The 27,019-nt window shown below is 43.6% G+C and overlaps 1 protein-coding gene across 3 annotated transcripts in view; it reads right to left on the reverse strand.

The window, feature by feature from the left end:
* The window catches only part of LOC139390008 (adhesion G protein-coupled receptor A2), a 49,577-nt gene extending 23,189 nt beyond the window's left edge, over positions 1 to 26,388 (reverse strand). Inside the window, exons 1-3 of one of the 3 annotated variants that reach the window (XM_071137106.1) lie at positions 25,767 to 26,388; positions 25,364 to 25,670; positions 6,386 to 6,457 (exon numbers count right to left, since the gene is read on the reverse strand). In XM_071137106.1, coding sequence (XP_070993207.1) covers positions 6,386 to 6,457; positions 25,364 to 25,626 — 335 coding nt within the window. In that variant the 5' untranslated portion in view covers positions 25,627 to 25,670; positions 25,767 to 26,388. Of the gene's footprint in view, positions 1 to 6,385; positions 6,458 to 25,363; positions 25,725 to 25,766 lie in introns of those variants that run through there. The other 2 variants (XM_071137107.1, XM_071137108.1) reach the window with 2 other exon arrangements.
* Positions 26,389 to 27,019: the final 631 nt, after the last annotated feature.

Genomic DNA, 27,019 nt, shown 5'->3' on the forward strand with positions numbered 1-27,019 from the left:
TCAGGTCATAGCCCTGGTGAGCAATAGGAGAATGACTGAAGCCACGGAACAGCCATTCATTATCACCCAGACTGGAATTCACTCAATTGGGGATAAGGTAAAATTTTATAAGTAAAGAGAAAAGGTATTTCATTCCCCATTTTCTATACTGTACCTATCTGCAGATGCACAACCAGGTCACACTATCAACCTTCCGAGCTATGAAACAAGTGTTTGTTTGGGTGTTCATAATGAGACAGAGAAAGAAAGAGGGACTTAAATGTTAACTGGCACCTTGGTCCCGACAGAGGTCAGTGGAGACCATTTTTGTGCCGCGTGTCATTTCCTGTCTCGTTGGTGTCTCCAGCACAGAGGCCCTTGCTCGTTTTTTTACAGTTTCCTATTTCTAATTTTTTTTACTAGCTGCTTTTCCCCTGTAGGGAGGGGCAGGTGGGGATGGGGGGTGGCCCTGTGTAATGGTCCCCCCCCCACTCCTCAACACACTTGCTCACAATGGGGGCTCTGTAACACAGCCCCCAAACCTACTCCTGCCTTCCCCCAAAACAGGAAACCACGATCTGCCGAGCTCTTGTTTTTCTACTAATTTCCTGCTTTCCTGCCCCTTCCACAGATTATTTTCTTTATTTTCTTTGTCTGGTTCCCCTCAGATTAGATCCCTAATCAACATTAGCTCGTGTGCATATGGAAACCAGTTGCTTTAGCCATGTCGGTTTGTCCTACAGTCCAGAGTTGCAGTTCTACCCCACTGCATGCAGCCTTTTCTGTCATAGCAACAATGACCTGCTAATAACAAATAATAAACAAGCCCCATCATTACCCTTGAAAACACAATCAAAAGAGACTACTGGCACATACATACAACCCTCAGTTGGAAATACCATTAAAAAAAACATCCAGGTAATTTAAAATCATGCTGTAAATAATGTTTCACCTGAAGGTACATACGGCTACATCTGATGTTGGGTGCAACTAAAAAAGAGCCTGTTCTAACACTGGGTAATATCAACCCTGCCATGTCACAGAGCTTTAGAGTTAACTGTCCTGAAGGAATCTGGCCACAGCTCTGGCCATGACTGGCATTCATTTAAGCTGTGGTACAAACTGCACGCTAGTTGGGGAAAGGATGTACTGAAATAGCCATGTATACTTTTATTTGAAGTGTAACATTTCCTAGGTTGATTATAGGTTTCCACAGTCTGCTGCTAGGGGTACTGGAGATTATTCTGCCAAGGAAAACTCTGTGGATTTACTGACTCCAACTCTGGGTTCTGGAAGGAACAGGGCTAGATGACAAAAGGGAGGCAATACCCACTTTGGCTCTACTCTTGATTTCCATTAGTATGCATGAGGTCCTGTTAGCAACACTGTTATACACAACTTCACCCACGAAATTGGGTGAATTGACCACAATTCACTTTATGTCAACAGTATAGACAGTATAGTATAGAGGTCATTCATTTATAATGCACGGGGTGATTTATTTTTCCCTGTTTGTATATGAACAACTGTCCACCTGTGTAGGACTATCATAACAGTGTGGGGATATTAGTCCTGAAAACCAGCCAGCTCTTATATTCTACAGTTTTCAGCAGTAAATGAACAGAAGGGTTCTAATAAAACAGGCAGTGAAAATATGAAAATGTAGTAAATCCATAACATTATTTGAAAAGCAGACAAAAACAAAAGCAGAAATAGGCCACCTCTTCCACCGCTCTGCCAATGAGCTTGCAGACAGTAGTCCGGAAATACTTCATTCAGAGTTAGGAGTGGGCCAACTCTACCATAGGGAACGAACTGGTAAACAATGTCGTTCATACAAAATATCAATGAAAAGGAGCACAATCACAGGCGATGTGAGAAAATGCATCCAGTGGGCGGACTACAGCGAGTAGAGGAGTACTGAGAGAAAGAGAGGGGTGGTGGAACCGTCCGGTAGAGAGACAGAGAGGACTGGGAGAGGGGGAGATGCAAAGAGGAAAGCAGAAAAGGAGTGAGAACGGAAGTGGGGGGGGGGGGGAGAAACCTCAAGAACTTATGAAGGAAAAAGTCATTGAAATCATATCAAATTTGCTGCATGTGCGTTTAAGAACCACTGGCATATGAAGAATTCTGTTTAGTAATGAGCTTAGGAGAGGACTTGCTCGCCGTTTCAATAAACCCCTAGAGCCACGATTGAGTTAAGCTTACAATACAAACACTCCCCGTTCCTTCAGTTTATCTTCCAGACACATCTGGAGTCTATCAACTCCAACAGTACCCCCCTCTTTTTGTTTCCACTCTCTAGCACGCTTAACCCCTTCCTCACTCGACCTTCTCATGTCACGCGCATGTCATTAAGTGGCTGTTGCCTCACAGGGGCCATTCAAAAGCGTATGCAGGAAAAGGTACAACACAAACGCTCATTTGTTTGGTTAGTGAGAGACGAGACTCCTGTGTCCAGCCATCTCTGCTCCAGTCAGAGTTCAGGTTGTTTTTGGGAGGATGGCTGAAATCAGAGCATTCCTGCAGCCTGGATCTGGGCTCTGCTCTGCTGTGCCCAGAGGGTCTAGACAGCAGGGCTCCTAGCCACAGCCACCTCTGGATTTACAGGGCAAAGCAGTGCCCACCTCTGCACTACTCCCACTCATCAAGGTATAATTTGCTTAGCCTCTGTGGAAATAATGTTAATCTCCCCCACCAAAGAAAACAACAAGACTTTATATAAGGGAAACTGCTGGTGCACTCATACCATCTTTAGCCATTTCGTCTCCACTTCCCCTGCGTTGGATGGTAAAGTTGTTTAACTTGGCCTAGTTCCTAACCCTGACTTCTCAGAATGGCAGAGACGATTTCAAGGTCTGCTTCAGCAGGGCTCAAGCACAGCTTGAGAGGCTCCTGCCTCTACTTTATATAACTGATGTTATCAGGACAAATATGAATGAATAGGACACAGTATTTCAGAGACACAGTAGATTTATTTCAATCATATCAAGGACATTAACCCTCTGCTATACTGTCTCCCTCTCCACATCTACAAATTCCCATGCCCTTCTTGACTTATGATGACCAGTAGTTTCAATGCAAACATCCCCTCATTCTTAGCCTTCTATATAAATCACGAACAAGTGTGTATTTCCTGTTCTTAGCTGAAGTGGCTTCAACTAGGCAGGAAGTGAGGGTAAAAAGAGATAAAACAGCACACTGCAAACCAAACATTTCTTACAGACAAACCATGGTTAGAATAACTATGAATGGCTGTTATTGGCTATGAAGGAAATGTATAGGTCAGGAAGGATCACGTCCAACAGTGACTTTTGAAAAGGCTGTGAACTGGCTTCATCCTGCTTGGCAGACCCAATCCCATGCAGCTAACTTAGCTCTTCCTTTCCTGTCCACCACAGTGCTCCTGCTCCTTCACCTATCCACTCTCTACCTCTCCACTTTACCTCTCCCCTCTGTTCTCCCTCTCCCTTTGTGCTCCATCTCTCCCTGTAGGGTGAGCAGGCTGGTAATGAGGGCCCCTTGTGCCCTGGCTGTCCTGTGTCCCATGGTGCAGTGGGGGCCTGTTGGACACGAGCCAGACCCCCTCTCTGCTCATTATTCTCATTACTTCGCCTCAAATCAGTGCAGGACAGGCTGCTGGGATCTGTCCACAACTCATAAAGGTCCCTGCTCGTTAGTGGACCCGCCTCGTTAGGGCCTGCGTCAGCTCCCATCAGAGAGGGTGTGCTGTGAGGAGGTGGGGGTACAAGGAAAGGTGTGTGAGATTGTGTGTGTGTGTGCGTGTGCGTGTGTGTGTGTGTGTGTGTGTACAATAGAAAGCTGTGTCGTACACTAGAACGCGGAAGTATGCAGTAGATACAACTGTAGATATTGGGATACAAACCTTTCAAAAAGAACTACAGCACAACACACAGATATCTTGTAAATGGGACAAACAAACAATGCTAAATTGCTCTCTGCACTTGGGTGGCTTGGCAAGTTGGAAGTTTATGAAGGCAATAGCAGCTTTGAGGATGTTTGGCCTTAGGAAAGACCTGCTCTGCTCTGAATGGAGGAGGGGTTCCTGCCCTGTAGCTGTGCTTTCATACTCATAACAGCACAGCTCTGATTATACTCAGCTCTGCCTCTGCTTGGACTTCTGTTTCAAACATGGCTGAGTAGGCTGAGAGGGACAGCAGGTCTGTTTAGACATCGACTTCTGGAAATTATGCATGGGGGAGTTCGGGATGCCCATAATAGGACACACACACAGGAGGTAGACAGACACTGAAGTTGAGACTGAGATACACTGAAATCTGGGTGCATTTGACTGTCTGGTTGCCTTCCTGAATTTAGGGAAGGACTGCTGTGGTGTTATTCCCTAGTGTGTGTTACCCGGCCCTCGTGGGCTGGCCTCTGATTACACCGCTGACCACATACAGTATATGAGTAACTGCTAGCCACTGGACCAAATGACAAGCACATGTAGACAACAGGCTGGAAATAATGAGCAGACCTGAATGGTGACCAAGATAGAGACAAAACAAAACAACCCAGCAGCTCGCAGGGGTAGGAGCACAGTAGGTGGACAACAAGCTAAATGCATTTAGCTTTTTAACTTCACATGAATCCGTTCCTATCCATCTGCGCCCGGTTGGATTTTGAATTATGTCAAGGTGGGATATTTTAATATGAAGACAATTTTAAGTGAAAGTCATGAAATGCTGAATTACAGAGTGTGAAGCTCAATATGAGTGAGCAGACCTCCAGTGCAGTGTGTCAGAGGGTCGGTGAAGGTCAGAGGTCTGAGCAGAGGAGTGAAACGAGCCCTGTGTGATTTACATCATCATCATCTTTTGCGGCAGACGCCCACAGCTCCTGCTGAGTGTGTGTGTCTTGTTGTGTGTGCACCATTACAGAAAAACCACATACATTTGACATGTTTTCATGTGATAACGTGACAACATGTCACTACACATGTGAAACATGAAAATACATGTGACAACATGTGATGACATGAAGTGTTCAAAACAAAACGTTTTCACATGTGTTTTTCCACATGTGAAAATTGTACAATTTTCATTAATGGTGTGTGTGTGTTTGTTCTGGGTTCTGTGTCTCTCTCACTGGGTCATAGTTGTACTGTAGCCCTGCAGGCCTGCTCAGTCCCTTACCCCCTGCTAGTTTTACCACTGTCCCAGGTACAAGGGCCTGTTAATGGGCAAGCTCAGGTTACTCACCCCACTAGCCCAGGGCACTCTGGGGGGTCTTTTCTGCACTTGCAAAAACAAACAATATCATCTCATTTTACATCAAACAAACAGTTCTGCTCAAGCCTCTAGTTTGCCAAAGCCCCATACCACTAATCAAATCTCAGCTAAAGGGTCTAACAACACAGGTCATAAAGGTGAGCAGACGAAGCTTGAAATGGGTGAGGATCTAACTCGGATTTCTCACTCTGGGTAATAGAGAGCCTAAGAAGAAGGTAAGAACACGGTCACAGGTTTTCTTGCCTGGCGTAGCTCACACGGCAGACAATAACAGAGGGTCTAGCAGTTTCTGCAAATGTAGCTCTTTTTTCCAGACCTGGCATGTCTGGTTTGAGATCCAGTAGGTAGGTACTAACAAGCTAACAACTGCAGCGAATTACCATATTTGTCTTTCTTTCAACATTTTGGAAAAGCTTGTTAACTTCATGTGTGGCAGCTCACTGACATGTGGAACTAATATTGCTTAAGCACCTCCTCCCCCCGACCCTCCCCCAAAACTGCTGCCTCCTAGACATGCACAGTTGTTGGCCCCATTTCATACATACTGTACACTACAACACTGTATACTCTCATTTTGTTGACGCAATGTAAAACTCCCTTCATCAGTGTCACTCAGCCTTTATATTTGTGTTCTTATGTTGACAACAGCAGGGACATTTTGTGCCACTGATGAAGATCAAATCCTCAGAGGACTCAACTGTCATCTAAACTGTAAGGATCGATAATAAACAGCCAGTGAACTAGCTAGGCACTGAGACCCTACCTCCATAGCATAAACCAGCCAGCCAGCCAGCTGCCTGCCTCAGTCTGAGCAGCAGGCAGTGCAGGCAGCGCCAACAGCCTGCTCCTCCCATGGATCCCCTTATCTTGTCCTGTAGAGCAGGGCTTCCCTGATAATGACGGATGGTGGTGTAATTATGCAATCTTTTCACATAAATAACCACTCTCAGTATTTCATCTTCCCTGCTGAAGCCAGCCCACTGGATAGCCGAGCTGCGAGATGCATAGATCTCCCTGACCCCCTGTCTCTGTGGGGCCATATGAGCTCCAAGCACACAGCAGCTAACCTGTTGTCTTTAAACCTGCCAATGTTGAACTTATGAGTGAGACCCCAGGACAGAATCAGATGATGTGAAAATGACAAGCGTACTCACAGTTTCTCCAAGGCGTTTAGTCCAAGAAAGGATCCATTTCTCAGAACCCTGATCCGATTGTTGCTCAAAATTCTGTAAAGAAAAATGAAAAACCAAGATATCAGTAGTTGTGCTTCATCAAAAATATTGCACAAACACACACATCCAACTCATACAGTAGCCTACGAGATCTATTTGTCAGACCCCTAATTAGGATATGAAAGGAGTAAGTGCAAAAGCAGAGAAATAGATGACCAACAACTCAATTGCCCAGAGAATGGGTTTCAGGTAAAAGTAGGATTCCTCTAAGAGGGTCAGAATCTTTATGAGAGGATAAGCAAATTGCATGTTGATTTCCCGAGCAGCAGTCGCACACATGATTACCCTGGCCAGAGACATTACACTAAGCTGTTTCCAATTAATCCTAAAGACTAAATAGGAAATTGAGATTGGGGGGTGGGAGTGGGCGGTAGTTAGCTGTAATCATGATAATCATCCTGGATACATTTTTACATCAGAAGCCAACAGTGTCCACATCAAAGGAAAGTCTGCGATCGACAAGACAATTACTCTTCTCCCTATTGGCAAATCATTTGGCTTATAGGGCCCTTATCAGAAAAGAGGCTGAGGCGCTTTCTAGGACCAGCATGCACTGATCAGAGCAGGCGATCCACTTTGGCTCAGAGGGCATCATGGGAAACAGTATTTAAAGTAAATCAGGCATGCCAGCCCATAGGGACCCAGTGCAGTCTAAGTCAGCTCAGACTGACAGAGAGGCTATCTTTACATTCCACACCACTACAGAATCCCGCCAGCTCTAACCCTCTGGTTGGCTGTGTGTCATGGGTCCTGTCAGGTTGGCTGTGTGTCATGGGTCCTGTCAGGTTGGCTGTGTGTCATCGGTCCTGTCAGGTCGGCTGTGTGACGTGGGTCCTGTCAGGTCGACTGTGTGTCATGGTCCCTGTCAGGTTGGCTGTGTGTCATGGGTCCTGTCAGGTTGGCTGTGTGTCATGGGTCCTGTCAGACTGGCTGTGTGTCATGGGTCCTGTCAGACTGGCTGTGTGTCATGGTCCCTGTCAGGTTGGCTGTGTGTCATGGGTCCTGTCAGGTTGGCTGTGTGTCATGGGTCCTGTCAGGTTGGCTGTGTGTCTGCCACACCGTGTCTCTGTGATCCTCAGCGGGGAAGCAGAGTAAAGCAGGGGCCAGGCTCAGGCGACAGCTCGCCGTCATTAACACCCCCACAGCCGACTCACTACGCCCTCTCCTCATTCCCCGGGGCACTTAATAGGCTGTTAGTGAGATGAAGTGTGTTTTTAATCGATGCTGAGGAACAGAGAGGAGCACGAGTGTGTGTGTGAGTGTTTTAAAAGAGGAAGCTGACTGTGAACAGCCTGTGAGATTTACAGATGCAGCAGAATCAGGCAGTCCCCAAACTTCCTGCCACATCAATAAAAACACAGCCCTCATCTCCTCGCCTTTTTGTTGACTTAATGAACAGATTTAATCACCACGCCCCTTGTGCAGCACCAACCGGTGACTTTGTCAACTAAGGGGTTGATAATGAATACATTGGTCATTAGTCACTTAGTCAGCATTTTAAGAAATAAACTATAACATTGGTATAATGACAGTGTCTAAATGTGTAGCTATCTATCTGTCTACTTCAACTAGGCTACTGCTTTTCCTTCCCTTTTTCCCCTGAAACAAAATATATTGAAATCCATATGCAAATAAATGTGCAGAAAATGCAGACTCATGTGTATCGTTGTCGTCCTAGGGCGTAGCCTGAAATTGAACCTGTGACTTCCAGACCTATGGTCTCACGCTTCAGTTAGGCACAGTATCTCTCATATAACTCGATGCAGGCCTGAGATGAAAGCTACAGAAGATCCGGAACGGCCTGAATAATTCAATACAGATAGCAGAGCAGACAGTCACATCTGGCAAAGCAACAAGCCATTTAATTCAACACAGAAGTTTAGATATTGAGAGTTCCTTTTTTGACTAAGCTTATTATTCATAGAGAGGTCGATTAGTCTGAGTGCTGTGTCTATGTGTGCTTGCGTTCTTGAGTGCGTGCACGTGTGTGTGCATGAATGTGTGTGTTCATGTTCATATTTTTGCATGATTGTGTAGTGGTGCTTGGTGCTTGTGATAGACAAAATAGGGTCGTCTGAGCCTATCAGCTCAGTATCTAAAACGATTAGCCTTAAGCGCATCAATTTCAACAGAATATAATGAAACCTACAGTATTTTCTACATGGCACAGAAGTAAATACATGTAGCGTCAAGCACATTGTGGAAACACAAGACGTACATTTCCAGGAAAACAAAGGGTCTGGCGATTCAGGACTTTAGCATATCATTTTCCTAGTCTAGTACACCGGTATATCTCTGATGTCTGTAGCAGAGTGCAAATTGTTCTTTCACAGGATCAACACAAACAATAGTGAGTAAGACACCGAGAAAGAACGAGGGTGAGACAGAGCTCTGTAAACAGCCTGAAATAGGCTGTTTGCTCCCTTCCATTAGGCTAAACAGGAAACCAGACAATTAGCTGTTTGTTCAGGACGCGGCAGACAGAGGTTAGAGGTCAGGTGGAGAGAACTTCCTGGACAGCAAGGAGACGCACAGAGCAGAGCGCTGTCCTTGAGCAGGTGGAAGACAGGAGTGACCGGAACAGAGAACAAGCGAAGAATATGAGAAACATTCACTGCTACATCGAAATACACAAAGGCTGTATAGAGTATTTGAGTATTTTTAGAAGCACTAGCAATGAGCGAGATCTGTGCTTGATTGAAAAAGCATGGGTCACATACACTATTCATCACTGAAGTGAGGAGGAGGAGGAGGGGAACTTGATAGAGTGGCCTGTGTTTTTTGAATGGGCTGCTGCGTCTCCACACTGACGGCCCCCTTGACAGACGGCACATTGAGTTAGTCTGCCTCCAAATGCAATTGCAGCACTATGGTGCGCGATATGAAAAGTGCACTAACTCAATCCAGCCATTCTCTAAGGTACAGCAGAGCTGCATTAGTCTCATTCATTTGGCCCTTAATAGACCAGCGGCCTATCAGAGATCAGAGTCAGTAATTGAATCTAACATCGGTGTGTAAACCCTGGGCTGCAGGTCAGCCTTGGGGGACACATAAAGACACTTCATCTAAGGCCATTCAGTGAAGATCAAACACCAGCAGGGCCAATGATAAGAGACATGTCTTCCAAGATGATTCAGCTGTTGGAGCAGTAGGTCTGCTGTTGTTGCTAGAGGTTGAGCGTGTACAGGTCACAGCCCTGGTGACAGGCACACATACTCCTCTCATGTCTCTCCTAATGGGGATACGGTACCATGGCATGATTACTCAACCGGAAATAGTCACCTCAGAGAGATGGAGAGCATACTGTAAAAACAGAAAGACATCCCATCCTTGAGCTCTGTTTCTATAGAAACTGCTGGTATGCTATACCTTAGCCCTCCTCCTTGTGCATGGCTGAGACAGTAAGTCAGTGAGATGCACACTGACTGCCAAACAAAGGGCCCTGTCCCAGCAGTACAAACCACAGCAACCCCTCCCTAGGCCGTGCCACTCAATTTGTTGGTTTGCTCAATTTGCTTCCTTAACCCACAATTCCTTTGAGGGAGACATGAGGGCATGTCACCATGTCACCATGTCCGATATTGTATTCATTCACTGATTTATTTTTGCTCCTTTCTTTCTGGAAAGAGGAGAGGAGAAATGGTGACTCCAGGCTACTGTTTGTCTCAGACTAAACCTTCTCAGCTGGGTGGATCATCGCTCTGATCAGCTCCAATGTTACCACACACTCACACAGGTGTGAAGGATTGGGTAGATGGAGTTTGTGTGTGGGAGGGAGTGTCTATGTCTGTCTCTATGTCTGTGAGTGTCTCTGTGTGTATGTATGTTCTGTGTCTCTCTGTGTGTCTCTCTGTGTGTCTCTCTGTGTGTCTCTCTACGTGCTTGTCTCTCTGTGTGTCTCTTTCTGTGTGTCTCTCTCTGTGTGTCTCTTTCTGTGTGTCTATCTGTGTGTCTCTCTGTGTGTTTGTACGTGCTTGCCTCTGTGTGCCTCTGTGTCTCTCTGTGTGTGTCTCTTTCTGTGTGTCTCTCTCTGTGTGCCTCTCTGTGTGCCTCTCTGTGTGTCTCTCGTTGTGTGCCTTTCTCTGTGCCTCTCTCTGTGTGCCTTTCTCTGTGTGCCTCTCTATGTGTGCCTCTCTATGTGTGCCTCTCTGTGTGTTTGTGCATGCTCGCCTACAGCCGCATTGGGTTTCAGGTCATCCTCTGCTAGTATTATTTTTTTAGTGAATATGTGTTCCTCTGGTGGTAATCTGAAGGCATGCTACAGTGTGTACAGCTATTCAAATGACAGCTGAGGGGAAAAAAACAGGTTTAGAACAAATCTCCACTTTATAAAATTCTTATCAAACAAGACAGGATATCCTCTCTTTCAAATCGCACATATCTGTTCCCAATAAACATTGTTGTAAAAATAAACTTTCATTCTGCTCCACTGTGTCTTTAGCACGGTCTCATTCCCTTTTAATCATGTCCTTGTTTCTAGCCCTTCTCTCTCATTCATTTGCCTTTTGGTTGGCCGTCATTGTAAATAAGAATTTGTTCTTAACTGACTTGCCTAGTTAAATAAATGTTAAATAAAATAAATAAATAAATAAAATAACTGTGCTAACAATCTTACATTTGATCATTATGACTTGCAATCAAATCAAAAGTAAATAAAATAAGTGTTGTTACAAAGAAACAAACAAAACATAATAAAGACTAACTAGATGATAGTTAGATGACTGTATGAATGAAGAGTCCCATGTTACCATTTTCCTGATCTCAGCTGCTTTCCCAAATGCCCTGGCTTCTTGGAGCCCCTCTCTCCCTGTCTCCACTCCAGAAGGGACTTTAGCTGCAGGCTTCTACAGCCGACCACAAGTAGGATAACAGTCTTAAGGAGGGATTTCTATTTAATAAGAATCCCTCTGCAGGCTAAGCTCTCCACGCTCATTAACCATCTTTACCCTGGCAACCCAGCATCTCATTACAACAACATCAACAACATCAACAATCTACCTCTCTACCATAACACTGATCATCTACAGAGTCGTCTAGAAACAAACACCCGAGGCTGCAGGAGACGGGGATTGGGGTTCAAAGATCAGCCATGGCTGTGGCCCGTCCTACTAAACACCCTGGAAACACAATCAAATGGAACAACATGAGCCCTGACCATGGGCCCTGTCCCCAAAGCAAACAAAGAGAGGCGCAGGTTCAACGCAATAAAGAGTCAAAACAACTAATGTGCCACCGTGTAAACATCATTTAACTTTGGAAAGACCTCTTTGCTAAAGGACCACACACAAGGTGAAAGACAAGAACCCTTGAAAGAGTTTGGTAACGCGCCACAAACTCAGCACACGACATAAAGCCCTGGCTCAGAGATTAAAAGACTAATAGGAGCCGTCAATAAGAAAGCTGTTCAAGGAGAGTTTGTGCATCACAATTCAATCCAGTTTAATCTGCGCTGTGATTTTATACTGAAAGCATTGGATTATTTCACAGCAAAATATAGCCATTTAAATCCAATAACCCATTGAAAGTGATTTATAGAGGAACTTGAATGAGGCTTTTAAACATGGAAGAAGTGACTTCATGTCTCTTAATGCTAAAGCAGACAAAATGCACCTTTGTATACCTTCTCAGTCTGGATACTTCCACTAGAATCCCATACATAGCTTAAAGTCATTCAAAACAATCTCCTTGAGTTTGAGCAATTTTTATTTACAGCTTTAGAACTCAGTGTCCTGGCAGTGCGTAGGAGAGCAGTTACTGTACAGCAGCAACATGGCAGACTCTTTTCCAATAAAGGCATGACGAGGTTGGAAATTGGACTGAAGAGGACAGACAGATTGGGTCTGTGAATATTGCGGGTGAACCCACAGTTTTATTAAAAGCTCCATTACTTCACTTGGCTGTTAACAAGCTTCTTAAGGCCTCTTAGTCTTTCGAAGTGCCACGTCTAATTCATCAAAAGCCATTTCCAAACTACAGCACATTACATAGCACCTTCCTCACGCTCACCTCATACACATGGAATGGGCTAGAGTTGGCCTCTAACAGACTAGCCCCAGCCAAAAAGTTAGCCAGTTAGCTCAAGGCTGTCCGCCACTCTCCACTACTTCAACAAAAACTTCTGCAAGGTGTGTGTGTGAGTATACATATATTTTTGAAATATATGTTTTATTGTCACACACACTGGATAGGTGCAGTGAAATGTGTCGTTTTACAGGGTCAGCCATAGTAGTACGGCGCCGCTCACAGACTATTCAACATAACGTTTGATCACAGGGTGGTAGAGTGAGGAAGCCTTTGGATGTGAGTTTAACTTTTTGAATAGCTGGTGAGCATTTGAACAGCTTAGCGCCTGGTTTTCATTGACAATCCTGTGATATCACTGTTGGTAAACAAGTCATGGACGAGGAGCTGGTCTGCTTCACAGACACATGGAGCTGGTTATTATAGGGTTAAGGGGTGTGTTCACTTGTTAGCTGGCTACTGAGGGAGGGAGTCTAGTCACTTGAACACACACACTTTCATTGTGACATGTCACAGCCCTCAGTCCTGCTACTAATGAAGGCCCAGACCAATTACTGCTGCAAGCCACAGGAGCCCCATCTCAGCACGAGCATGTGGGTGTGTGTGTGTGTGCTTGAGTGCGTGCGTGCGGGCGTGTGTGAGAGAGAGTAAGAAAGAGACAGAAAAAGAGGGAGAAAGAGAGAAGGAGAAAGATGGAGAGAATGTGTGTTTATGGTAGACCTGATTTATAATAAAGGGAAGGTCTTACAGTGTCTCTGGACTGGTGTCTCTGTCCTGAAGGTCAGTTGAGGGGCCTTTCCTCACCATTCAGTGCCCTGGTCACGTCCCAGACCCATAACAGGTGGAATCAGGTGGACCAGGGAGCCTCCACAGCCACTCAGTGGTAGTTAGCCACCTCTGACAGGCAGCAGTTCTGTTTGGCACAGGGACACCGGCTCTGTCCTCAGAGGCTTGGGTCACCACAGTGAATACAGCGGCCACTGAACGCCCTTGAGCACAACGAGCACTTAAGCAGTAAATGTGTCTCGAGACATGAATGTGTCCATTGTCCCTGAGCCACCAGTGTGCTTCCAGCAGGGAATAGAGAGCCGTGCCAAACTACAAGTCCTATTTATCTCCCGTCATGTAAAGGAGTATCCATGTAATTGCACATCAAATGGTTTAGTAAAATCATATCACAAGCACTGATCGAGTTATTCGAGCATTATGGAAAAGCGAGCAGAATCTCCTTGATGAGTTTGTTTGTTGTCAGAGCTGTGAGGGGTCATTCTTACTGTGCAGTTAAAGGCTGTGAAAACCAGAAAGTCATACAGTGTACTTCCAAAGGGTGTAAGATGCTATGGACAATATTTGTTTACCAAACTAAAGGAAGGTCAACTCAAAGTAAGAACTACATAAGATTAATATCAAATTCAAGCTATCATTTGGCAGCTGAGTGCAATGTGTCCTGCCCTGAAGCTGAAGCTGGATGTGGGAGTGAGTTCTTGCATCTGATACATAGAACTGCTTATTATAGAGTATACTGCATTGTGCTTGGGTAACCAGGCTGGGCTAGTGAGTAAGTCTATGTGGTTTGTGGTTGCGTGTGTGTGTGTGTGTGTGTGTGTGTGTGTGTGTGTGTGTGTGTGTGTGTGTGTGTGTGTGTGTGTGTGTGTGTGTGTGTGTGTGTGTGTGTGTGTGTGTGTGTGTGTGTGTGTGTGTGTGTGTGTGTGTGTGTGTGTGTGTGTGTGTGTGTGTGTGTGTGTGTCCGTGTGTGTGTGTGACATTCAGATTTATCCATATGCACCAGCACATGCATATGTTTGAGTGTAAAATGGCAAGCAGTCCTTCAGTGATTCCTTAGTCTAAAATTTAAATCTGGGTTTTATAAACAGTCTCTAATTAGAGAGGGGAGGATGGAATCCTATTTTAGGCTCAGTGGCCGTGCACGCCCTTCCCACATGTGTGCACACACACGCACATGCACACTTGTGCACACACACACAGTGCTCCTGTGTGCAGAGATGGAAACAGTCTCAGGACAATTGAATTCATGAGAAAGCAACTTCCATGACATGCGGGTTATGCATTCTACTTATCTTTTATTCAGGGTTTCCTTTTAGTTGTGCAACACAATTTCCTAAACCTGGGAAACCAACAAAGAATGAAAGATGAAAGATGTAAGCAAGTGGCTGCCTAGAATCCTAACAACCAAAGTAAAACACGGCAAGTCAATGTTAAAAGTACAACTAAGATTCCCATAGTTCACTGTCAACATCCTTACCAACCAACACAAGAAAAGGTTCAAAACGGCAGTCCAACCTAGTCAGCAACTCCATCAGTGTCTAAAGTTTGTTATTTTAATGAGGCAATTTAGTGAATCTAGGCTTTTCAATCAAGTGGAATGTGGTCCATGCCTGACTAACATTGTCTCATTGTTCTGTCTCATAACTAAGCTCTGTTTTCTGCTCCAATGCAAAGACTGCTGGGAAATTGGTTTGCTTTTGCAAAGGATAGGGACAAAATCATTCTGACCCAAATAACTTAAAGCTGGAATTGTTAATTGGTGAAACTGTCACGTCCATTCGCGATATTAATACAACAAAGAAGTTACTTAAAACAACAAACACTACTATCTCCCACGGATATCATTGCACACGTGATAGAAAAGCTGCATTTTTTTACCATGTTGCAGGATACTCCTCACCTCCGCTTTGTCAACAAAACAAAAACAATAACAGCGGCCGTGGGGTGGACAGTTGCAGTGTTTCCACTAACAACGCTGTTTGACTAGGTAGGAAGTTTGATGTTGTTAGTTAAATGCATTACATACAGTTGAAGTCGGAAGTTTACATACACTTAGGTTGGAGTCATTAAAACACATTTTTCAACCACTCCACAAATTTCTTGTAAACAAACTATAGTTTTGGCAAGTCGGTTAGGACATCTACTTTGTGCATGACACAAGTAATTTTTTCCAACAATTGTTCACAGACAGATTATTTCACTTATAATTCACAATTCCAGTGTGTCAGAAGTTTACATACACTAAGTTGACTGTGCCTTTAAACAGCTTGAAAATTATGTCATGGCTTTAGAAGCTTCTGATCGGCTAAATGACATAATATGAGTCAATTTGAGGTGTACTTGTGGATGTTTTAAGGTCTACCTTCAAACTCAGCGCATCTTTGCTTGAAATCATGGGAAAATCAAAAGAAATCAGCCAAGACCTCAGAAAAATAAATTGTAGACCTCCACAAGTCTGGTTCATCCTTGGGAGCAATTTCCAAACACCTGAAGGTACCACGTTCATCTGTACAAACAATAATACGCAAGTATAAACACCAGGGGACCACGCTCAGGAAGAAGATGCGTTCTGTCTCCTAGAGATTAACGTACTTTGGTGCAAAAGTGCAAATCAATCCCAGAACTACAGCAAAGGACCTTGTGAAGATGCTGGAGGAAACAGGTACAAAAGTATCTATATTCACAGTAAAACAAGTCCTATATCAACATAACCTGAACGTCCCCTCAGCAAGGAAGAAGCCACTGCTCCAAAACCACCATAAAAAAGCCAGACTATGGTTTGCAACTGCACATGGGGACAAAGATCGTACTTTTTGGAGAAATGTCCTCTGGTCTGATGAAACAAAAATAGAACTGTTTGGCCATAAAGACCATTGTCATGTTTGGAGGAAAAAGGTGGAGGCTTGCAAGCTGAAGAACACCATCCCAACCATGAGGCACAGGGGTGGCAGCATCATGTTGTGCAGGTGCTTTGCTGCAGGAGGGACTGGTGCACTTCACAAAATAGATGGTGAATAATATATATAATATAATAAAATGGTGATCCTAAATGACCTAAGACAATTTTTACTATGATTAAATGTCAGGAATTGTGAAAAACTGAGTTTAAATGTATTTGGCTAAGGTGTATGTAAACGTCCGACTTCAACTGTATGTACAGTAGAAATGTGCGTTGTGTTATTGAGTGGCTCTGTAATGCTCAGTGAAATGGAATAGAATGAACAACTCCACTCCAATTAGTGGGTAACTAGCGAATGTAAAGCCATTCCATTGGACACAGAGGTCAGTTCCACGTTTAGTTTAGAGTTTTCAACTAACGTGAATTCAATGTGAAATCAACATAAAATGTAACCATGTCATTGGATTTAGGTTAAAATGTGAGTGGAAAAAAGACAAAATGCCCTTACGTTGATGACTTTTTGTGAATCCAAACAGTTTTCCACATTGATTCAACATCATCACATTGATTTTTTTGGGGTTGAAATGACGTGGAAACAACGTTGATTCTAACAGTTTTTGCCCAGTGGGAATGTTTCTTCACACCATGCAAATGGTTCTCATACACTTCACCAGAAAGATTTATCTAGTGTAAATTACATCTCATTTAGAGTGACACATTTAAACTGAGATAGAACCACAAGTTTTTACAGTGATGACATCTCAATTTGAATAATTATAGTCGAAAATCCGTTTCTGACACATTTGACCCATTTATCAAACATAATTATGCTTTAGTTACAAAGTGAGCAAATTAATAATTTTCTTTTTCAGTAATTCAAGGATTAATTTCAAGCAGTATATCAGCAGAGACAAATGCCCATTTTGCAACATTATAGACATTTGATAAAGTAGATCTGAAATATGTTCAACACTAAACATACGGTAGATTTACTCTTACTATCTTCAGATATCAATACTCGGTATCACACAAACACAGAATTAGACACACACACAAACACACACAAACACACACAAAGACCAAAAGCATTCTCACCACAGACACACCGCCGCCCTCTGTGGGTCTGCAGTCTGCTCCCAAAGCAGAAACTCTGGGGGCCATTTATGTGGTTCAGCACCGGGAAGAGAGAGGGGAAGGGGAAGAGAGACAGAAGGGTGGGGGGTATATCTGGAGAAGAATAACCAGAAAGTTATGAATCTTTTGGAGTAAGATTAGAAGGAGCTGTGTGAAATGAAAAACTATAATAAGAAAAAATTCACTCAGGGGTATAATGTTGCTATGACAACATATTTCTCTGCTTTTGCCAAATTTAAAGGTCATGGCCTTTTGAGCAACAATCTAAAATGATAAATGGACTATGTATTCACCAGTTTTATCATTGCACTGTGATACAAAAAAGCGGCATCAGTGTGCTTTAGGACAATGCAGACGCCTCAGAGTGGTCGGGTAGGCTGTTTGGCGGTTTCAGCCAGCTGGATTTAGGACCACGGGACACCACAGAGCGTGCAGACAGGCTGTGTGAAGGCAAAGCTTCTAACCAGCATGGTGCTGCTGTCTGTGTATGTTGCGCTTTTTCTCAGATTTGTAAAAGCAAGCAGAGCAGAAACTGGCTACTCATTATTTGACTGCTGTAGCTGGCAAGGTAACTGCTGTTTAACTTAACAGAAAAATATATATATTCCCAGTGCTGAGCTAGTAGTGTAACTGACATGTAATGTCAGCTGTTTTATCTCCTCTCGCTGAAGTTCTGACTGAAGAGAATGAACTAGCTAGCAATAGCTACCACAGCCAGTCCAGTTCTAGCCTTTAGCTACTATATGTTAGATAGAAGTATCTAACAGCTTTTGTGTGTATGGAAATGTTTTGTCCCATTTCAACAGAAGTAAATTGACTAGTTTTTGCTAGTTGATGTACCATTAGAGCTGGCTAACGTTAGATAGCTAGTTTACTAACTTTTGGTAGAATTTTTTTTACCTCAATCACACTAAACCTGAATCAAACTATGAAACCAGTAACCAAACAATTGAAGACCGATATTATGACATTTTTTGGCAGCGCAATGTTAGTTTTTATTAGAGTCAGTACAGCAATGTAATGTTATTGATCTGTCAGTTTCCCTAGCTAATTCCCTACTTGTCACACTGATATGGTATTAGCAGCTCTACAGACTACACTGTCATGGTGCACAGTCACTGCACAACACAATATTGATGATTATGAATGGATACAGATGTGTTTGAATGCCCAGTCATTTACATAGTGTAACGACCCTGGGTTTATAAGCGTGGATATCAACACCGCCGCTCGAGCATGCTTTTGGGGCACAGTCGATATAGCGCTGGACTTCGGGTTAGAAGGTTGAGGGATTGAGACCTGCTCCCTGCCTGTTTCACTACATTGGTGTCAGAAGTGGGATGCAATGTAATGTATAGTGCAGGTTAAAACCATGGTATTTCCATGATCCACATTTGCCATGGTATAAATTATGTAATACCATGGTATTATTTAGGTGCATGGCAGTACCATCATATTTCAAAGCTAAAACCATGGTACATGTCCATGATTCAGATGTATGCCATGGTATAAATAATGCAATACCATGGTAATATTTAGGTACATGGCAGTACCATCATACTTCAAAGCTAAACCCATGGTACATTTCCATGATTCAGACTATACCATGGTATAAGTGAAAGTACCATAGTGGCACCATGGTATGAATGAAAGTACCATTGTAGTACCATGTTACATTTTTGTAAGGGTAGAAATGGTAAGATAAATTGGCACTCCAAATGGAAAATGTGGCCGACCGCTGGTGTAGCCTATTACCGGCAACTTCAGGAGCATAATGGCAGAATCTGCGTAAGCCAGCAGCAGCGGGAGAAGGAGGGTTGGAAACAGGTTTTTCTCTTCTGGTTAGGCTATCTTGATCTCAGGCACAATCTTGAGTCCTTTGTGTGTCTTCATTATTTATTTAATAAAACGGGGTGCTTAAAGCATCAGAAAAGTTCAGTACATATAGTTGATTTTATTAAAACACATAGGGTCTATATATAGAAAAATACACATTTTAAAATTTGATTGGTTGAAAGAAAAGACTATTCATGGTGGACCAAGATTTGTTTAAGTCGGGAACAGCCCTAGCAGAAATGCAGGAAATGAGCTTTAGATGCCCCGAAAAATTCTGAGGGAGGACCCCCCTGCCAGGTTATGTCCCCCACACTTCTAAAACCAAAGTTGAATGGACACACATTAGATATCAAATAATATTTGTTTCATCTGTGACTTTTAACTTGACCTCTCAGGCAGGCAGGGGGTCCTGGGTATGTGTGGCATTGACAGGTGCTGAGGCTGTTCATAGTGCCCTGGGCATCCAGTGTCAGGCCTTTGTTTTTGTTTTTTACTCATTGCTGACCAGTGCCCCACCTAACATCTGCGAACAGAAGAGAGCCCACTCCCCCTCCTTTCAACACCTTTCCCCACATAAATAAACCCTCTCCCAGCAGGAATGCCTGTGTGCTATGAGCCCTCCACAACTCAAAGCTATTGGAATTCTCACTGCTGATAAGATGGCTGTTGGGACATTTCATCGACATACTCCCATCTCAACACATACTGACTCACAGACCCAACACAAACCAATGGCACATCTGTTAGTCCTTTTGATAACCACACACGGCCCACCCCACTCCCAAGATCCCAATGTGGGAGAGGACAAGATGGCTATAAACTATAAAAGACAGGCATATCATATTGCTATATATAGGCCTGCTGTGACAAAGTCAATTAAAGGTCTCCACTTAGAAGCCAGATGAATTAAACAAAACTCTTATGTCTAGATAGTTTATCATTCAGTATGTATTTACTGATACATCTGAGTTCTCAGTGATCCATCAAGACGATTGGTTGAGTATGCCATCCAAGATATACCTACTGGTCACCTGCCTGTTTGTGCTAGGGCTTTTTGCTGATGAGGCCACAGAGCTTTTGTCTGATGAATGGATGGGAGACACTCTAACATTCCCATAAGAATCTATATAGACAGTGGTGTATGGACAGGACCCAGGCCCTACTGCGCCCACGCAGGCAGAGAGCAGCCACTCTGCAGCTGTCTGAGGGGTTGTCCTGCTGCTCCACATTCCTCTCAGTGCCTGCTGACGGCCAAGGACAGGCACTGGTGCCGCCCAGCCTGCCACCCCTCGCATCTGCGCCCACTCCTTAGGGTTGGCAATTGCTGGACCAAGGTCATCAGTAACAGGCAACAGTGAAAACAAATGTCAAAAGAGGGGAGAGGTTTTGACTTTTATGAAAGCATAAATTATAACCACCCAGACTTATAGACAGCACACTCCCTCCCACTGAAGAAGTGGTTTCCCCACCTCAGTGCTACATTGTTGTTAACCATTAGAGACAGAGTCTTCATGGTTCTCCAGACCTTGCTAAAGGAAATGGGATGTGTAACCTCAGCTTCTCTGTATCCTTTACAAAGTACTAAACTAGATAGCAATACTAACACACGCACATACACACGCACACGCACACAAAAAATGTATTCAACATTTAGTCCTACTATTTAGCAAAATAAAAAAATAAATACCATTTAAACATTATTACAGTGTAGGGGAGGATGGTTAACATCAAAGTACCTTTAATGAAATGCTACTGTATCAAAACTATACTATAGATTCAGTCTCTTCTCTGGCTCTTCCCACAGTGCCTGAGGTCTGGTAGGCAGAGAGAGAAAAAGAGACTGGGGAGCAGTCAGCCTCCTGGGCCACATCCCTCTGAACAGCCTGCCAAGCCTGTAGACTCAGCCTCAGCCTCTCCCTCTATTCTCCCTCTCTCTATTTTCTCCCTTTGTCCTACCTCTTCTCTCCCTTTCCCTTTCCCTCTCTCTCACCCTGCTATCAGCCATGCGTAATTAGCCATAAACACAGCCCTGCGCAGGCCCACATCTGGAAGGCTTTTAGACATGGCAGTGTCCTACCAATACAGCTAAATATTTATGTTGAGAGTTACTGCGTGTGGATGAACTCAAGATAGAGGGGTGTGGAGGGAGGGATAGATAGATAGAATGAGGGAAAAGGGGGAAAGATGACTAACTCATGGAGAAAGCCTTCGAATACAATTGTGTAACTGTGCACTGCTGACAAGTTGAAAGTCACTAAAACATCTACCAAAGTGCAGCCTTCTAAAATCTTTTAACATAATAGAGGATATCCAACGCTGTCTGATATACTTTAATCAAATTGGTCTCAATTGCCTACACATTATTAAACCAATCCAAAGCCCACAAGGTATGGGGAGTCAGAGGAGGAGGTGGCAGTGTTAGGCTAACTGTTTGTTCCTTTATGGTCCACAGGAACAACAAACATCCAACTAATACTTTTAATAAACAAACCCCTGTTGGGATTTCCCATGGGCTGAGGGGCCTCAGCTGGAATGTTCATGGGGGCCAGCTGTTGTGTATTACACGTAGCAGCCAGGCCTGGTGTCCCCAAGACCCATAGCCCTGCCCACGACTGGCTGCATGGAGCCATGGAGGAGAACATGAATCTAACCTGACCCAGGAGAGGGTCAGATGTCGCCTTGACATCCTTAGTAATGAAATGCCTTGAGAAACTTGTCATATTCTCAGCGTCACCCAGAAGCTTCTCGACCCATTTCCGTTTGCCTATCAGCCCAGCAGAGGAGTTGATGATGCCATTTTTACCCTCCTTAACATGGTCTATAGACATCTAGAGGGTGCCAAATCCCATGTTAGGGTTCTGTTTGTTGACTTTTCCTCTGCCTTCAATGCAATCCAGCCCTACATTCTGGCACAGAGACTCATTTGGGACTTCTCCTTAGATGGGGGGCTGGTTTTGTGGCTGTTGGACTTCCTGAGCCAATGCTCACAGCGAGTCAAAATAGGTCCCCACGTGTCGGACATACGCAATACCAACACAGGCTCTCCTCAGGGATGTGTCTTGTCCCCACTCCTGTACACTAATAGTTGTACTAGTTCCCATCCTGACAGACACCTCGTTAAGTTTGCTGATGGCACTGCCTTGATCAGCCTGTTGCATGATGACGAGGAACATCATGGCCCGGTCCTAGATGACTTTGTAGAGTGGTGTGAGGAATCACACTTGGTCCTCAATACCAACAAGACCAAAGAGATGTGCATAGACTTCAGGAAGTGTACAACACCTACCTCTGCAACATCTATCAGAGGTCAGAACATAGAGATCGTAGAGGAATACAAATACCTGGGTGTCCTCTTGGACAATAAGCTTCAGTTGAGTAAATGTACAGACCTAATCTACAAAAAGAGCAAACAGAGACTGTACTTTCTCAAAAAGCTGCAATCTTTTAATGTTGACTGTACTATACTGACTCTGTTTTACAAATCCTTCATTGACAGTATTTAAACTTTTTGTATTGTTTGTTGGTTTGGCAATGCCACTGTCAGCCAGAGAAATATGCTGAGAAGGATTATCACCACAGCAAGCAAGGTACTTGGAGTCAAACAGACAGGCCTGGATGAGATCTTTAAGGTCTTTAAGGCTCACAAAATCATTTTAGCCCCAAGCCACCTCCTGTACCCTGACTTTGAACTACTTCCCTCTGGGCGCAGGTATAGGGCACCCCTCAGCAGGAAAAACAGAACTAGACAATCATTTGTGCCAGGTGTGATATCCCTCCTAAATAACTCGGGCTACTGTTCCTATCAACTCAGTAATGTTTTTCCAAATGTTTTATTGGTATGTAACTGTTATGAAAGTTGTATTGTCAATTTTGTTTTGTATTTAAACGCCACTTTAAACGTGTACATGACACTGCAACAAAATTTCCCCATGGGGACAATAAAGTCAGTCAGTAAGTAAGTAAGAGGGGCAGCAGAACTGGGTGACAGGGCACCCGATCTGGGGAGGTGATGATGCAGAGTAAGCTGAGCTGAAGTTGAGCCCCCCTACTGTACCTGGGATACAGTTTGTAAAGACTTCGGAATGCCAGGAATAACAGGAATATCAACACAACTTCTCACATTCCACATCTGGCTCTAATGTCATGAGCGACGATGAGAGTATGAGCGAATGGAGCAATTCATTGAAAGCTCTCTGGCAAATGACCTTACCAGCCACATCGTATTTCAGTACAGAAATGGTAAGGATGGCTTATGACAGTTTTTCACAGGGGATTGGGACGTAATTGTTTGCTCCTAGTACACAGCCTCATGAAAGTGTCACAGTATGCTAAACATGTGTAGGAAAACAAATCAAGTAATAATAATAAATAATAAATAAATAATAATAAATAAATAAGTACGGTAGGTACAGGGATGTGAGATTATCCTCAATCACCTCCACCGCTGCCACCCAGGCTATTTTTGTTATTCTTTCCTCTCTTCTGGTTCTGAGAAATGTGTTCTCCAGATGTTTATGCTGCCTTTATTAAGCAGAAACACAAGGCCTATAAATGGACGGCGGGCCGCCTTGGGCTCCCTCGGGCTGTGCCTCCTTTGCATTGCGCCGATGGGCCAGTTTGGGGTTTTACTACGCCCATGTGCAGGCGAGTGCTGCTCCCACTGGGTCAGAGAGGAGGAGCATTGTGGGATTGTGGAGAAGCAGGGTACCTTGGAAAATGGTTCAATCAGCTTGAACCTTTGAGTGTTCTGTGAAGGGCTGGGGTTTTTGGTAGCAGCTTCACATGTGCATATATACAGCAGCTCAGAAGACTGTGTAGGTGTATCTTATCTTACAGCAACTACAATCTCTTTACCTCCTATTAAGAGCCATTCTTCTCTGGAATGGAGTGAGGTAGTGTAAGCCATGACTACATTTCCCTTGATTTATTGGTGAATAAACACATCAATCATATGAATTCAGATTGTCAGCCACACATGAATAGTCTATCAGACTAACAGTGCTACAGGATGTTGGAAATGGCAGACAACAGTGCTAGGTCTCACCATTAGCTGGACAGCGGTCGGTCAGCCTTCCTTCCTGAAGAGAAGTGAGGTGGCTGCCTGAGATTGCTGGAATGTTATGGTATTAAAGGTAGGAGCCAAGCTGCCATTAAAGCACAGAGAGGGAGGATAAAAGAGTAGAAATGTGTTTCTGTTTATCCTAGTTTAGCAAGGCAAAGTCAGCTGGATTGTGGGGTGGGTGTGGGGAGCGGGGAGGGAGGGAGGGGGACACTGAAACCCAGTGTGTTTCCTTGGGTCAGAATCATATTTAAAGCGACAGAGTTGTGTCAAAGGGGCAGGGGCAGATGATAGCTTTACTTCACAAAGTCTGCCGTCAGGATCGACACAGGTCCAGACTCCCTGCACTGTGCTTTTCAGAGACACAACTGACTCTGGGTTTGAGCTTTCAGCTCACATAGTAGTCTGTTACTATGCCAGTGTATAAACTTCTGTCGCTCATGGGCCAAAAACATGTCCATTACCTCAACCAGTCATTAAATACCAGTATAACTAAGAATACAAGGTCAGTTTTGGAGGGTTTATCAGCATACAACACAAAGGTGTAATGTATTTTCTCCATGTGTATATTTAAATGTTAGTCATTTAGCAGACATTCTTATCCAGAGCAACTTACAGGATAAATTAGGGTTAAGTGCCTTGCTCAAAGGCACATCGGCAGTTTTTCCCCACATAGTTGCCTCTGGGATTCGAACCAGCAAACTTTTGGTTACTGGCCCAATGCTCATAACTGCTAGACTACCCGCCTCCTATATTCAATTATATTCAATGTATAAAACTGTTAAGATGTATTGGGTGCCACAATTTAAACTATACCCCAAGCCCAAGGTAGAGAGTTTCCCATAACCCATTTAAATATTTGCACTTCGCCCTTCTGTCATCCTCGAGAATGATTTCCTCATATTGAGAGAAGAGTGTCCATTGATATGTATTTCTCTTACTCAGTTCTGGGATTTAATAAAGACCAAAATAGTTTCTCAATGAACATGCAGAATATCAACATTGTTTGATATTTTCATCATGATCTGTCTACAGTGTTTGGACAATCATGAGGCCCAGTCCCTATCTCCTCGGTCACAGTTTTGAATAACTACATTTGTATTGCCCACTGGCCTACTGTATTTTAAACTCACAGTTTTAATCGGTAAAAAAAAAGATGACTTACAAAGTAACGGTCCCGTTAGGGAGCAGACCCGGATCTGGAGTTTCAGAACGTTCTTCGCTGTCGCAGCTGACTCTTTTCCGGTACGGCGTAGTGGCGTGGGCTTTGGAACGTTCATCTGTACAGCTGCAGCCCGTAATGATGAGCCCAGAACATGCTTGAGTGAGCCTCGACTCAGAGGCAGACAACAGGACCAGCATCAGCAACAGACGCCCCAGGAGCGGGATGCCAACGCAGGGCACAACCATTGTCCTTATCAGTCTCATCTCAGCTGTCCCCTTGTCATCCCATTTCTCCACCACGAAGGTTCCTGGGGCGATGACAGGAAGAACAAACGTATTTTTACAAATGTGTAACAAGTTGCTAATATCCGTTTAGTTCCTATTAAAAGATGCTCGAAACTTACTGGTAAAAAGGCATTCCCAGTATTTTGCACTCCCAATATTCACAGTCCTACTGTAGATGTGGCTTGAGAAATCACGGTAAAACTCACTGTAATCGAGTTGTCCTGAACTAAAACTCTACTTGAAAGTTGATGTTTCGCGATAAAAAAAATTCGTATTTGTCCAATTGTCCGTAAATTTGTACCTCCCTGATGCATTCCTCCAACTCTGGGTCGGATTGTCACAATTATAATTTGATTAGCCTACCTTTATATGTCCAAACCTAGGCTATATCCAAACTCCGTTATTCCAGTGGTTTTGATCAAATCCTTAGCTCAGTTTAATAAAATCTGCTGCCCTCCACAGCTTTAGTTGAATTCATAGATTTAGGAATTCGTTTTGGCACGATGTTCTCAAGGCATTCAACAAAGTTTGCCATTCCGGATCTTCAAGATTTAAGTTCTCCATGTGTCAATTTAAATGAAACTTTATCTGAAAGTAAATGAGTTCATTTGGAAAACGACAAAGCGCGTCCTGGTCGGCTCCTTGGTAATTCCCAAAATCTAGCGGTTTTGCTTGCCACTCTGTCACACGCAAATGTACTTACTACAGCAAGTGCGGCCATTCCGTCGCCGGCTATGCGATGATCCTCGGGGTCCTAGCGCAGCTTTAACTTTGGCAGTTTCACTGGGTTGCTATCAATTTTTAGAATAACAGGCAGTCAGCCAGCTGTCGGTCTGAAAGTGGATCTGCAATTGAAGGATATTTTCGGGTGCCAAAACTGTCCATTTGTAAAGAAATAAGGTCCTAAGATTTAAATGATAACTGAAACATCAATATTATATCAATAGTCATAGACAAGCCTTTGTTAATGTATTTAACAATTACAATTTATATTTTCATTTGAATTAATACAGTATTCACACATCACTTTTTAGGTTACATCAAATAGCTAATTAATATACTGCAGTGTTTCCTACTCTAAAGTACAGTTTAAATGCAATATTTTGTCTTTAAATGTATGGTATTGTTATGTTTATCAAGATCATCAGAGGATGAATCGATAACAGAAACTTGCAAATTACCTAAACTTAGAAGTGGCTCTTGACTGACCACAGCATTTTGATGAAAATGAATTTGATTATGCATGATCCCTTGTTGCTGGCATATTCTTGCCAGTAGATCATACACTGAGTGTACAAAACATTAGAAACACCTGACATAGACTGACCAGGTGAATCCAGGTGAAACTATGATGCTTTATTGATGGAACTTG

The sequence above is a fragment of the Oncorhynchus clarkii genome, chromosome 30, assembly GCF_045791955.1.
Source record: "Oncorhynchus clarkii lewisi isolate Uvic-CL-2024 chromosome 30, UVic_Ocla_1.0, whole genome shotgun sequence".
Taxonomy (NCBI): domain Eukaryota; kingdom Metazoa; phylum Chordata; class Actinopteri; order Salmoniformes; family Salmonidae; genus Oncorhynchus; species Oncorhynchus clarkii.